The sequence below is a fragment of the Balaenoptera borealis genome (genome assembly GCF_965194805.1).
Source record: "Balaenoptera borealis genome assembly, chromosome: X".
Classification (NCBI taxonomy): Eukaryota; Metazoa; Chordata; class Mammalia; order Artiodactyla; family Balaenopteridae; genus Balaenoptera; species Balaenoptera borealis.
In genome coordinates, this window is record NC_138881.1 from 90,657,098 (window position 1) to 90,672,744 (window position 15,647).

The 15,647-nt window shown below is 34.8% G+C and overlaps 1 protein-coding gene across 7 annotated transcripts in view; it reads left to right on the forward strand.

Annotated features, from left to right (window-relative positions):
* TBC1D8B (TBC1 domain family member 8B) overlaps positions 1–15,647 on the forward strand; it is an 85,188-nt gene extending 69,541 nt beyond the window's left edge. For 3 of the 7 annotated variants that reach the window (XM_082377053.1, XM_082377055.1, XM_082377057.1), the window contains 9 exons: positions 863–992; positions 1,531–1,629; positions 4,413–4,481; positions 4,655–4,895; positions 5,720–5,785; positions 7,647–7,730; positions 9,011–9,067; positions 10,425–10,522; positions 12,116–15,647. In XM_082377053.1, the coding sequence (XP_082233179.1) occupies positions 863–992; positions 1,531–1,629; positions 4,413–4,481; positions 4,655–4,895; positions 5,720–5,785; positions 7,647–7,730; positions 9,011–9,067; positions 10,425–10,522; positions 12,116–12,511 (1,240 nt within the window). In that variant the 3' untranslated portion in view covers positions 12,512–15,647. Of the gene's footprint in view, positions 1–862; positions 993–1,530; positions 1,630–4,412; positions 4,482–4,654; positions 4,896–5,719; positions 5,786–7,646; positions 7,731–9,010; positions 9,068–10,424; positions 10,523–12,115 lie in introns of those variants that run through there. The other 4 variants (XM_082377054.1, XM_082377058.1, XM_082377056.1 and 1 more) reach the window with 4 other exon arrangements.

Below are 15,647 nucleotides of genomic sequence, written 5' to 3' on the forward strand. Positions count from 1 at the left end.
AAAGCTGGTTGAATGAAAACGCTAGGCCTAAAGTCCACTCCTCTGTTTCTAAATAGAATATAACAAAAGTAAGTCAGTTCACTTTGAAGTAAACCACTAGGTTATATAAACATTTACACTAACATCTAATATGGTTGATTCAGTATGCTGGGACTTTCATAGTCCCAGTTCGAGCTATAAAGTGTGTAAGAGTAATTTGAGGGGGGGAAAGGTGGTTGATAATATTAAATATCCAGTGGGGGGAAATTGTTCTGGTTTTCAAGTGTTTTCAAGTGGTTTCAATCAGGTAAGCTGAGCTTTATTTTCCTGTTGCCTTTTCTGTGAATTCTATTTTGTATTGAAACACATGTGTGTGTGGGGTGTGTGTGTGTGTGTGTGTGTGTGTGTGTGTGTGTGTGTGTGTATACACTGTATATGTTAAATGAATGAATATATGAATATTTGGGTAACTTGTAATGGTGCATCAAATCCCATTTATGTACAGAATAAAGTATAAACACCTCACTCTGGTATTTAGAACTCTCAATGTTAAGGCCTCAATGTATCTTTCTTAAATTATTTCTCCTCACGTGCCTCTACATACCCTATATTCCACCCTTACTGGGCCATGTGGTATTTTCTGAGAACTCTGAGCCTATCTGCTTCCCCATGCTCTCCTCCCCACCTCTGAAGTCATTTCATCACCATCCCATTTCCCAGTCCCATGTCCTCCTAATTCCCAACCATCTTCAAATTCTACTCCCTCATAAGACTGTCTCTTGTCCTCTTGGTAGAAATTAATCTCGAACTAGGGAGAAATGAGCTGTCATTTTCTCTGCATTTTACTTCTACTGATTCTTGTATTACTGTCACTTTTGGATAGGTTCTTTGACAATGTCACTAATAAGGATAGCCCGTTGCCTTCAAGTGTGCAGCAGGGTTCAAATGTAAGTGATGAAAAAAGCAGTCATATTAGAGTGGATATTACAGATTTGATTAGAGAGTCAAATGAGGTAAGTTTTTCTTATACCATAAATATAATTACATAGCATATTTAACATTATAGATACTATAGTTATATCTCTAGTGGTATATTAAGAGTAAGATAATAATACAAGTAAAGATGTGGTAATGTAAAATCTGACTTCACTTTAAAAATGAGTTCTATGAACTGTTCCTACGTTATATCGCCTCCTCTGCTTCAGTTTGCTTTTCATTAAATGAAACTATTCACATAGTTTTACAAATAATGACCACTTTTAAATATCTATCACTGCATAAAAAGCTGAAAAATATTCTCTTCTTAGAGACTAAGAATTTTACCAGTGTTCTTGTACTTAGTCTAGACCCATAGTAGATGGAATCCTCTCCTGTGAATATACAGAAAAACTGAAACGTGGGAGGTGAAAATTTGCATAATCACTGAACAAGTTGGGAAAATAGCTAGGAATAAAACCAAGGCCTCTGAGAATAGAATCTGATGAAATTCAATTGTAAGAGAAGTGGATATTTATTATGAATGAGTATCCACTGAAATCATATTTCTTGCAGAAATATGGGAATATTCGCTGTGAAGATATATACAGCATGCGCTGTCGAAATAGGTTGTATGTGATACAGACCCTAGAGGAAACAACAAAGCAGAATGTGGTGAGTATCCACCCAATGAGGGAAAACCAATTGGAGTAACATTTTTTTCCTGAACTTCATTTAAAAAATTATCATTTCATGTGAAGAAAATAAAATAACTATACATTTGAGCTAGATTCTTGCCACAGCTTAGCTTACTGTAAATTTTTTGAGAGGAAATAAGTTATTTTTTTCTGGTTGAAACATATTGGTTTCTCCAACATGTTTTGTGTTATGTGACCTTTAATATTGAATGCTATGATGTAGGCATTTAAGCATAACATATTTGTGATGTGCTTCATCAATAAGAACAGCTGACCTACATAGTAGTCTAGGCTGCTAATATGTATTATTATCCTTGGATACCCAAGATAAAGTGAAAAAGGAATAAACAGTGTATTTTAAGTACTCCTTTTTAGTATTTGGATGACTACATTAGAAGCTGTTAATATTGGTTGCTTCTGGTGAGTGGGATTAATAGATTTCTGGTTGGAAGAGAGAGTGTTTTACTTTGCTGTATGAATCGTTCTGTGCTGTTTGAGCTTTTATCATGAGCATGTATTGTTTTTGTAAACCTACTTGCTTAAAGGTTAAGTCCTCAGAGATACAAATCTGGGAAATTTAACATTTCTGAATACGTGCTCATTGTGAATAATTCAAACATTATAGAAATGTAAAAAAGTAGAAGTTTCCTACCCCAGGAGTAACCAACATTAAAATGATTTGGGGGCTTCCCTGGTGGCACAGTGGTTGAGAATCTGCCTGCCAATGCAGGGGACATTGTTTTTTGTTTTTGTTTTTTTAATTAATTTATTTACTTAGTTTTGGCTGCGTTGGATGTTTGTTGCTGCACGTGGGCTTTCTCTAGTTGCTTCGAGCAGGGGCTACTCTTTGTTGTGGTGCGCAGGCTTCTCACTGCAGTGGCTTCTCTTGTTGCAGAGCATGGGCTCTAGGTGAGTGGGCTTCAGTAGTTGTGGCTCACAGGCTTTAGGGCGCAGGCTCAGTAGTTGTGGCACATGGGCTTAGTTGCTCCGCAGCATGTGGGATCTTCCCAGACCAGGGCTCGAACCCGTGTCCCCTGCCTTAGCAGGCAGATTCTTAACCACTGCGCCACCAGGGAAGCCCCACACTGTTTTAATTATTGTGGCTTTATAGTCCATTTTGAAATCTGGTAAGGCTTTTAAAATTCCTTTTTAATATCCATTTTAATGATGTCTTTTAAAATGTCCTTTAGTAAGCATTTATTGTTTTCATCATATAGATCTTACACATTTCTTGTTGGGTTTGTCTACTCCTATATATTTTATGGTTTTGTTACTAATATGAATGAGATCTTTTTTCCTTTATATTTTCTAATTTGTTTATTATAGTATATGTAAAAGCTATTGATTTGCACATGTTGCTTTTTTAAGTAGCTGTGTTACTGACTCTCATTAATTCTAATTTTTTTCAGTTGAATTTCTGAATAGACAAGCATATCATTTCTAGTCTTAGAGTTTTGGCCCTTCCTAATATATATACCTCTTTTCAGTTTTTTTGTGTTATTGTAGTGGGTAGGACCTCCAGAGAAGTATTAAATAATAGCAGTGGAAGCAGTCTTCCTTGTCTCATTCTGGAATTTAATAGAAATGCCTCTAGTATTTTATTGTTAAGTATGATATTTGCTGTTGATTTTTGACGGATGCCTTTCATCAAATTAAGGAGTTTCATTCAGTTTCTAGGTTAAGGGATTTGGGACATTTAAAAAATCTATATTGAATGCTAACTTTGATCAAATAACTTTTCAGTATCTTGAGGTTATATTTATTAATGTAGTGAAGTACATTAAAGAATTCCTAATATTAGACTTCTGTTGGATTCTTGAAATGAGTCCTATTTGTTCGTGTTGTATTATTCTTTTAATATTCTGCTTTGATAATTTTCCTAAATAGTTTAGCCTGGTTCTTTTTTTTTTTTTATCCATTTTAATTTTTATTTATTTATTTATTTATTTATGGCTGTGTTGGGTCTTCGTTTTCGTGCGAGAGCTTTCTCTAGTTGCGGCGAGCGGGGGCCACTCTTCATCGCAGTGCGCGGGCCTCTCACTATCGCGGCCTCTCTTGTTGCGGAACACAGGCTCCAGACGCGCAGGCTCAGTAGTTGTGGCTCACGGGCCCAGTTGCTCTGCGGCATGTGGGATCTTCCCAGACCAGGGCCCGAACCCGTGTCCCCTGCATTAGCAGGCAGACTCTCAACCACTACGCCACCAGGGAAGCCCTAGCCTGGTTCTTGATATCTGTGTTAAAGTGACATTGGCTTACAGTGTGTGTGTGCTAACTTTAGTTTTCATATTAGAATTGTGCTCATGTCATAGAATGGATTTTGGAACAAATCATATTTTTCTATGCTCTGGGATAGATTACGTTTTTTGGCACAGAGAGGGAATGTACATCTCCCAGTGCCTTTGAAGTGTTTAATGACAACCCCATGTGGTGACTTGACAGATTGCTTATATAGCAAGACAGGAATATATGGAAAAAACCATAGAATATTGTTGCTTATATTTATAGACATTCAGTGGCTGTCCTTTGGCAGTTATCTCTGGATATGAAGAGATGAAGGTCAAATTACATATCAGGGTAGAATTGAGCTGTAGTCTATGTACAACTTTTTAAAAGGGCAAAATAGGTACATTTACCTTTGTTATTGCTTTAAAAAGTTAAAAAAATATATTTTATTCTGGCAGAGGGAGATTTCTAAATGGATTCAAAGAGAATTTCTATGCTGAAGTGTTAAATTCTAAATTGCTTTTAATCCTTTTAAAGTTGCGTGTTGTATCACAAGATGTGAAATTGAGCCTTCATGAATTGGATGAACTTTATGTCATCTTTAAGGTACTGTTTCCCTTCTTTAAATGAAAAATAATATTCTTAGTAGAATTTTACCACAACCGTTCAACTATTTTATCTTTAATTACTTTAGTAGACATGTTTAAAAGAAAAAAAGTCTTATGAAGTTACTTTTTCTGATATAATGACTTTGCTTTTTTTTTCCATTTCTTAAATAGAGAGAGTTGTTTTTTTCTTACTATTGGTGTTTGAGAGCTCCAGTATTGAAGCACCATGATCCCAGTCTGCCATATTTGGAACAGTATCAGATTGACTGCCAGCAGTTCAGAGTGTTGTATCACTTGCTGAGTCCCTGGGCTCATTCTGCAAACAGAGACTCACTAGCTTTATGGACATTCAGATTGTTGGATGAAAACTCCGACTGCCTTATAAACTTCAAAGAATTCTCCTCTGCAATTGGTAGGATGACGTCCAATAATCTTTTTTAAAGCAAAAAAAAAAGGTACCCCTAGAAATACTTAGTACTGCCTATCATTGCCAATTTAGTCAGATTTTATCAGCCTGATACCAGATTTTTTATCAGATTTACAACTTTAGCAATAACTGGACCATTTTCCAACTTTAGCAATAACTGGACCAACTTTAGCAATAACTGGACCATTTTCTCTCTTTGTTGCTAAGTCTAAATATATTCATCTCATTTTGCCCCAACCCTCCCAGAAAAGCAAGCTGTTAGATGTGGATGTTTTAATGGTTAACATGAAGGAAGAGAATGTCCTGATTTTCCCACCTTCAGGCACATGGATTCTTCAGGAGGACGTTCTCCCTCAGTAAAAATCCAACCACATAGCCTAGAAAAGTGGTAGAGAAATATTCAATGAACATTTTGTGCCTGTAGATAGTCCACCGGTTATATCATTCCTTTGCTTTTCCAGACAACGTAGCATGCTTTCTTATCAGGGATTGCCCATTGAAGAGGAGTTCTCTCCTCAGATGAAGCATAAGGCCTCATTCAAAAGAAAAAGTAAATTTTAGATTGGGATTGGGGGAGGGAGTTCAGCAGAAGAGCATTTTATTTATCCCTCTGATAAAGGGTATTTTGCTTATATACTTCAAGGAGAGAATCTGGCCTACTGGGTAGTTGTTTAACGGTTAGTTTAAGTAACAGAAAGTTTCTGAATCCTAATTCCTGGCTAGTATCTGTGTCTTAATTAATCTGTGTTGCTGGAATTGATTGAATGTTCTTTGGCTGTGATTATTTGCAATTTAATTTTATTGAACAGACATAATGTACAATGGAAGTTTTACTGAGAAGCTTAAGGTGCTTTTTAAGCTGCATATTCCTCCAGGTAAGAATTTAACAGTTGTTAGTGATGTATAGGAGTTGACTCCATTTTAACAAGTATAATTACAGATATCATTCCATTTTAACAAATAATGTAACTTTCCATATGATATAAGGTCATTGCTTCATTGTGGCCCATGGATCATATTAGCAATATTTTTGCTGATATATAGTTACACTGAAATCTATGGAAGAGTTTCTGTGCAACAGATGGGTTCACAAGTTTCCTTCCTGTTAGTGTTCAATCAATTTAATGATAAGTAGTTTGTGTGTAGGAACTATCTATCATTTGAATATTGTCATAATGTTGAATTTTTAGTGTTGTTTAACTTTAGACAAACTGCCAAATTTAACTTTAGACAAACTGCCAAACTTGTGAAATACTACAAGTTATTCAGAAAAATGAGACCAGGCAACAGGGATATTAAACATTTGGAAAAGGAAGCAAAATAGGGCTTCCCTGGTGGCGCAGTGGTTAAGAATCTGCCTGCCAATGCAGGGGACACAGGTTCGAGCCCTGGTCTGGGAAGATCCCACATGCCGCGGAGCAACTAAGCCCATGTGCCACAACTACTGAGCCCGCATGCCACAGCTACTGACCCTGTGCTCTAGAGCCCATGCTCCACAACAAGAGAAGCCACCACAATGAGAAGCCCGCGCACCGCAATGAAGAGTAGCCCCCGCTCACCACAACTAGAGAAAGCCCATGCACAGCAACGAAGACCCAATGCAGCTAAAAATAAATAAATAAAATAAATAAATTTTTTTAAAAAAGGAAGCAAAATAAAAGCTACCATTTATTGAGCACTTGCTCTGTTGAGGTGTTTGCTTTACGTGCATTCTTTTATTTAGTTCTCATGATATCCTTGAAAGGTGGTATTATCCTTCCAATTTTGACGATACGGAAACTAAGGGAAAGATTAAATTTGCTGAAGATCACAGAGCTAATAAATTGGTTAGCTGAGATTCAAACTGAGGTCTGACTCCAAAGCACAGGTTTCTTTCTATTCTACCACACTGCCTTAATGTTACCACATCATTCCACTTAACTTAAGTATTTCCCTCTGACCTTAAGAGGCAGCCTTTCCCAGGCCTGATCCATAATTGGGAAACCAGTCTTAGACTTTAAAGGAACATTGCAAAAGTATCTTTTAGCTTAAATAGGGTGATTCACAAAAAAAAAAAAGTACCTCATAATTTGTCTAAAACTACACCTGAGATCTCTTTTAGAGCCTTCCTGGGATAGCTGGGAACCATTCTTTACCAGACCAGAAATCTAAAAGCCATCTTTAACCCTTCACAAACTCAAATCACAATCACAGCATTTAAAACAAAAGACAAACCAAATAATAACTATGAAGGACTTTACATTGTCAAGTCAAATTAGAATGTCTAATATTGCCATGGAATGAATACGCTTTCAATAGAAAGGTCAAAAATAGAAAAAACACTGTGTATCTGTTAGAGCACTCAACTTCGTGTTTTCCTTCTTATTAAAGACGTTTTTAAATGACTGAGGTCACGTTTTCAGAGATTCCCAAGTGCCAGACTTTTAAAAATTTTTTAAAAACTTTTTATTTTATATTGGAGTATATCCGATTAACCCATATTTTTAAATTTCAACTTGTAATGGCTCTTGGAAAACTATTAAGAAGCAAGAAATTTGGAGAAATAATAGAACTCAAAGTGATCAAGTACTTCTTGTTATTTGCTATACGGTAGAGTACTTCCACATTTCTTCACATATGTCTTTCTTTGATAGGGACCCTTTGTTTGATTCTCTGCCCCCAGATTTAATTGATCTATTATAGGACTCGTTTCTGTCCCTCATTGTTATAAATGTGATTTGGGTTATCTGTTTTCAGCTTATACTGAAGTGAAGTATAAGGACCCTTCAAAGGGAGATGAACTTTCCAAGGAAGAATTACTTTATTTCAGTCAGCTCCATGGTAAATATCTGTTTTAAATTTATCTGTTTTGGGACTTCCCTGGTGGTCCAGTGGGTGAGACTCCCTGCTTCCAATGCAGGGGACCCAGGTTCGATCCCTGGTCAGGGAACTAGATCCCGCGTGCATGCTGCAACTAAGAGTCTGCATGCCACAACTAGGAGGTCCGCATGCTGCAGCTAAGAAGTCTGCATGCCGCAACTAAGAGCCCGCATGCTGCAACTAAGAGCCAGCACAGCCTAAATAAATAAATAAATTTATCTGTTTTGATGATTAGCCACTCAGAGGTCTTTCTGGCTTAAACATTCTTTACCCAGCTACCACTAGTAAAATTTGGGTTAATTATACCTTATACTTCTTTTGTGCTACCGTAACACTTAGCACAGTCCTAAATGCATGGTAAGTACTCTATAAATATTTGACTGATTAACTAAACTACATTTTGGGTTTTGATTTATGGAATTTCTTATTTACTGGAGAATTAGAAAGAAAATGCATTTTGTTTCTACTTCTGTAGCAGAAATTTCTAAAATGTATCAGACCATTTTTTATGCCTTGTTAAAATGCGATGAAGACAATAGAATCTTTGATGACTGAAGGTCATAGCTATTATTCAAACAGTGAATACTTATCATAGATCACTGTAGGTGTAGGAGACTGGGATGAGTCCGTCTCCAAGACATAATTTGGAAGTGTTATGAGCTTATTTTTGTGCCTTTTGCTTCTTTTTCATAAATATGAATGTCTTAAAGAGGGATAAGTTCTTATTAATGTATGTTTATGTTACTGTATGTTAGTGTTTGAAGCGACCTTACAAATCTTCTAGTCAAGTCCCTTAATTATATAGAGGGCACTGAGGCCCAGAAAGGAGAAGTGACTTGTGTAAGAGTTTTCAATGAGGTTTTACCACAATCAGGACTAGTAGCTCAGTCTTTTGACTTCCGGTGTGTGTGTGTGTGTTTTTTTTCCCTAATAAAAGAAGTAATACAATTTAATTTGAAGAAAATCACAAGGAAGAGAATACCACATACCACCCAGAAATAAATACTTAATATTTGGTATACTTCCTTCTAAGATTTTTTATATGGATTTTTCCCCAGTGTTCTTTTTAAAGTTCTTGAATACTTTGCCATCTAACGATAGGAGGTCAGGTTAGCTATAATTGGTTTGCTGAATTGAAGAAAATAAAGTGTGCTTATAAGTCTTTATACAAAATATTATTTTACTTTCAAAAGGTATTTGTTAAATACTTTACAAAATGCAATTGTCCTCTTTTCCTCTAGTTTCCAAGCCTGCAAAGGAGAAGGAAGCAGAGTCAGCAAAAAACAGCCCTGAAAAAGGTATATGATCTAGGAGTATCATTTAGTTTAAATTATTGTTTTTGTAAATAGGGTTAACTACACAAAGGGGAAACATGGATTCCTTTTAAAGTCTATTGATTGATTTGTCCTGAGAGCTTTTTCAGTTCCTTTGTTTTAGTTTAACAATTTCTTCTTCTTCTCTTGATACTTAAGTCTCAGAAGTTATAGAAATACAATTGTAAATGACCCGTATTTATTTAATTTTATTATTTGAAAATATTAATTTCAATTACATAGGTAATAGATAATCCTTATAAAAAGAATTTAAATGGTACAGAAATCCTCATACCCTCACCCAACCCCACCCTGAAGTAAATGTGAAAACATTTTGGTCTGTATTCTTTCCAGACCTGTTTCCATGTATAAACAAATATAGACATCTCTCTCCTTTTAAAAAAGAAACATTTCATAAATATTGTTCTACAATTTGCTTTTTTGATTTTGTAGTATATCATGGACATCTTTTCATGTCAGTACATTTGGATCTATCTTATTCCTTTTAATGAGTGCAGAGTATTCCACTGTTTGGTTGTACCATCATTTATTTCAGTAACTAGCTCAATATTGATGAACATTTAGGTTGTTTCCAATTAATTATATTGCAAACTCTTCTCCAACAAACATTTTTACACTTACATTTTATGATACTTTTGCACATATTTCTTTAGGATAGGATAAATTCATAGAGGTATGAGAATGCTGGATAACAAAGAATATGCACATTTAATATTTTGATAGAGGTTGTCAAATTGTTCTCCAAAGGTCCATCATTCTTTTTATGTTTTTGAGTAACAGTTAGTTAAAAAATAATTGCTGAAGATCTGCTTAAATATGATAACTTCGCCAGGTTGTTCAGTATATCCTAGTTTTCTAAGAGATCTAAATAATTATTAATGAAGTCCCATTAATATCATTGTGATTAAACTCTTCAAAGGAATGAATGAATAAGTACTGTTTTGAATTTTTGAAAGAGAGTCACCATAGTATGCTATGGTAACTGCATACTAAGAACATCATATAGAAGCTATTTTAAACTTAGCGGTATGCATGAGAACGTCTACATGAAATTTACATCATGTACTGTTTAATCTAAAAGGCATCCTTCTTCCTCTAGTCCCCAGCCTTTCCAAAGTAAAAGTTTTAGTTTAATGGAAGTGGAGGATGTATTTTGAGAGCCAGTGAGTGAAATAAAAAGTATAGTCAGATCAATTTCTGGAGTAAAAAATGTAGAATCTTATATCTCAATGAAATATCTTTCCATCATAATGTTCTTTTGGGGATTTGGGAAAATATAGTGGGCTGTTCATTATGAAATGGTTTTATTCCCCTCATTGAGGAAAAGAAAAAGTTGATATTCAAGCATATCTAAGTCAATGGCAAGATGAGCTTTTGAAAAAAGAAGAAAACATTAAGGATTTACCAAGAATGAATCAGGTATAGTATTTTCAAAGAAAAATTCTGGTTTACTTGTGTATTTTTGTATAAATGAATGTGGGTGTATCCAAATCTAAAATAGCTAACATGCTATTACAAAAATAAATAATCTATGCATCATCTCTGTAAGTTTCAAATGAGTATAGAAGAGGGGGAGTAAATTTTTAAATGATTTTCTACTTTAAACATTTAAATGCATCTAGAGTTTCATTACAGTCCTCTGCTGTGACATTTGTACCTGTAGAAAAGATGTGTGTATAACATATATTTCAGTGTTTTTTATTTCCAGCTTTATTAGAAATGTTCACTTATTCAGTAAATATTTCTTAGTGCCTACTAGATGACATGCCCAATGCTAGGTAGTAGGAATAATAATTAAAATAGATCACACCCTAGTTCCTAATCATCTTGAACCTGCTCAGACAGTATTAATGACTACTATTGACACAATTCTAAATCCATCTCTTTCTTACACACTATTCAGTCATTATATGTTCTTATATTTTTTTAATTAAAATCTGTTGGTATAGGGACTTCCCTGGCAGTCCAGTGGTTAAGACTCTGCGTTCCCAGTGCAGGGGGCACGGGTTCGATCCCTGGTCGGGGAACTAAGATCCCGCATGCCGCACGGCGTGACCAAAAAATAAATTTAAAAAATTTTTTACATCTTTTGGTATAGATACTGAGGATTCCCAGAACTTCACCAAAATGAGAAATATGAAATAGCGTAGTTTTTCTCAGTGGACTAGGTAATTTGATAGTTAAATAAGCACATTTTAAAATTAATCATGATATATTTATTCTAAATTTTTAATAAACAGTATTACAGACTAAGAAAGAAAGAGAAATAAAACAAAGTATGGTACAATACATTTTTATGAAGTTTATCTTTTTTATTTGCTTTTTATTTACATATAAACTTTTCTGGTAGCATGATTGACTTATAGGACTTTTGTGTTGGAATAGTTTCCTTTTTAATTGACAAATATCTTCTAAGAATGTCTATGGATTATCTAGAGGCAATTAGCAGACAATCCAGTTTATTTCTTTACTTGGGCCCCACCTTAGCCTTTAAAGAGAAACATGTCCAAATGGGCTCCTTAGAGCTACCTTGTACTACTAGATAGGTCCCAAAACATTCTTCCTTAAATTTAAGTCATCCTAGTGGAGCTGCCCACTCTAGCCCTTCGGGGAGATCAAGGGGAACTCATTCTTAATCTGTTCATTAAGATTGGTTAATGAATGGATGATTTACATGTAAGGAAATATGGGACTTTGCCTAATTAAAAGTACCACCTAACATTGATGGAATGCTGGCAGATACTGTCCAAGAATTATTGTATATATAATATATGTATATAATTTACTGTTATTAGGCAACAGATGAGAAGACTTAAGTGGAATTTTCTTTCATGGTTCATACCCATCTTTCTAGAATCAAGATTTATTTGTGGATTAATCATCAGTTCTTATAACTTCTGTGGTGAAGGTTATATGGTACAAATTCTAAATAGAAGACTATTTACTTCTAAGTTCTCCTGATATTTGCTAAGTCTAATATCAAATGTGATATTTCTAACTTGTGTCTTCTAGTCGCAATTTATTCAGTTTTCAAAGACACTATATAACTTATTTCACGGGGACCCTGAAGAAGAGTTATTATATCAAGCCATTGCTGTTGTAACCAGCCTTTTGCTCAGGATGGAAGAAGTTGGAAGGAAACTCCATAACCCTGCGTCATCAACCAAAGGATTGTCTGGTGCAGTCTGTGCTTCTGGAGGACCCAGTGAGGGGCAAACAGAGAGCCACTTAGAGAAAGATCCCTCCTCTCTCAGGGAAGAACCTCACTGGTCATTTGCATTTGAACAGATTCTCGCCTCTTTGTTGAATGAACCAGCATTGGTGAAGTTTTTTGAGAAACCCATAGATCTAAAAGCCAAACTAGAAAATGCAAAAACCTCTCAGCTAAGTTCTAGAACCAGGAAGTAAATCTTTTAACAGGAATTGCTTATTATAGGCATTTACCAAGATTCTCATAGGCGTCAGCTTGATTCCTAGGAGTAGGGATCAGGGATTTATCTTGTTACCAATGTATTTGAAGGTTAAAAAGAAGATATTTGGAAGCACAATGATTCATTCCTTTGTGGTGTTATCTAATTTTGATATTCTCTAATACAAATATACTTTTTATATTTCACAAGGTATGCAATATCAGGGGGAGTATGCTAAATGCTAAATGTTACCACCAGAGGGCACCACCATATCACTTTTAGCAAGGAAATTACTAGTTTGTGCTGCTATTTACATATGAATTACTGATGATTTTTGAAAATGTGGTGTTACGTTTGAGTATTAGTGATGCTGACACGTCATATTGCTAAATCCTACTTTCCAAATTGCCTCAGTCCTATTAGAATGCTTTAGAAAACCAGGCTCTTAGATCTGTAGCCTTAATTATCTAGAAGATTACCATATGGGAACCTCATTTTCACGTTATCTAACTGAAATAATATTAACTTTTTAAAGTTAGTCTCATTCAGCCTTCTAATAATAAATGGTTTTTTAATGAATTCTATCTTCTCCCTACCTGAGCAGTTCAGAAGCTGCTGACACACTTGTAGCTCTGTTACTGATAAAAATAAAGAACTCAAAACTCTGGGCCGATATAAGGAAAAACGATTTTGGATTTGGATTTGAGCTGGTTAAAGCCAGCCAATTCAGAAGGGTTAATAAACAGTACAATTAACTGTGTACAGGTCTCTCATTAGACTGAGAAATTACTTGAAATTCCGAGCACTGCTCTTTGTGGCTTTGTCTCAGAGTAGCTTGAGACTGCTTTGGTTCTAGTTTTAGATTTTGGATTTTCACCAGTCATATTTTAAGTTACATTAGATAGACTGAATTATTGTATTAGTCTGGCAAGTTCATAAAGTATATAGGCATACCTCATTTCATTGTGCTTCACTTTATTGTGCTTCATAGATACTACATTTTTTTTTGTTTTTGGATTTCTGGGTTTTTTTGGCTGCTGTAGCTTGCAAGATTTTAGTTGCCTGCAGGGATTGAACCCAGGCCCTCGGCAGTGAAAGCACGGAATCCTAACCACTGGGCTGCCAGGGAATTCCCACAGATACTACAGTTTTATTGAAAATGAAGGCTTATGGCAACCCTGCATTGAGCAAGTCTATCAGTGCCATTTTTCCAACAACATTTGCTCACTTTGCGTCTCTGGGTCACATTTTGGTAATTCTCGCAATATTTGGAACTTTTTCATTATTATTATGTTGTCATCGTGATCTGGGATCAGTGATCTTTTTTTTTTTCTTGTGGGATTTTTTTTTATTCAAACAGAAAGTCACAAAAATTATAATCATCCTCATCAGTTCACTCAGTCCCATGTAATTAATTTTTTTCCATCTTGATCTTTTGTTAACACTTTTATGAATTCAACAGTTTTCCATTAGAGTTCTGAAAATGCTTATTTATTCAGTTCAGCAGTATAGTCAGTTACCAGAAACCTGTACTTGTCAGAGTCTTTTCAATGAATTCCTTGAAGATGAAGCCCTTTTATAGGAACATTTTTGCAAAAGCATCTGAGTACACCCAGAACTGTCTGTAAATGACAAAAGACTTAAATGATCAGTGATCTTTGATGTTACTAATACGTCTCACCGAAGGCCTAGGTGATGGTTAGCATTTTTTAGCAATAATATGTTTAAAGTATGTACATTGTTATTTTAGACATAATGCTATTGCACACTTAATAGACTACACTATAGTGTAAACATAACTTTTGTACACCCTGGGAAAACAAAGAATTCATGTGACTCGCTTTATTGCAATATTTGCTTTTATCGCAGTGATCTGGAACCAAACCTGCAACATCCAAGGTGTGCCTGTACTTGTGCGTAATGATTGTTAAGATAATGTATAGAATTTTGGCATCTATCTAAAAAGTTGTAATCTATTTGATTTAGATGTGTAATTTCTATATACTTTATGCTGCTTATATTTCAGTCATTACAATGAAAGTTCATTTAGAGATAATGGGCTTTGTTAGCACTTTAAAGAGAAAAAAACACACCTATCCAATCTTCTGTGCTGTTTCTGATAAGAACAATTTATTAATCAGTTGATTTAGGAAATTGTGGGGAGAAGTCATCCATTGGCGCTTCTTTCTTCACAAAAGACTTTGGTTTTAAGCCTTTTGACTTTTCAAATTTGAAACAATGAAAGGACAGATATCCTTTAGGACAACCCAAGAAGTCTCCCTTTCTGGAAAAGAATTGGTATAGTCAGCCTTTGGCAAGAATCCACTGTGAACAAAGCCTAACACAGAGGGCTTCATCACCACAGGATATGTTATTTTCAGAGATATTCAAGAATTTTCAAGTTGACCCTTTGAAAATTTTGTAAATTGGGCTTGGCCAAACACTTACTAGTAGTGTCTTTAAAATGATTTTGTCAACTTTGTCTTCTCAAGGAAATTACCACTTAAAGAGATAGTTGGTAAATAAACATCTGTGCCTTTTCTCAGAAATTATTTGCCTGAAACATGTCCAAATTTTAGAGTTTAATTAATAGTTTATATGTGAACTATCACACATCTGCTATTAAGCAATGATTGTTAAATTACAGTACAATAGCTCTATAAAGACACAAGGCTCTATGCTTATATACAAAGGCACTATTGCACATACTTTGTTGAACATTTTGTCAATTGTATTTACAAAAAAGATACTTTCTTAAGAACATATGTCATTAATATTTGATGATTTTTAAATCAGAATATTGAAGATTACTTAGTATTGTATTTTAGCCTAGATTAATTAAAATTGAATACCTAAAGATTTCTGAATTGCAGAAAGATTATAAATGCAAGTTAAAAAGACGAACATTTATTTTCTGAATCTGCAGGAGACATAAGCTGAACACATAGTTTTGTAGTTGCTACCTTGTTAAGCAAATGGGTTGTTCTTAATGTTTAAAATCTTATGTAGTTGTGTCACACTGAACCAGTGCATTATACCTTATGCATTAAATTGTTATAAAGTGGCTTTACTGGTCTTTATAAAAATAAATGTTATAAATCTGTTAAATAAATATGAAGAATGGCTTACTTAAA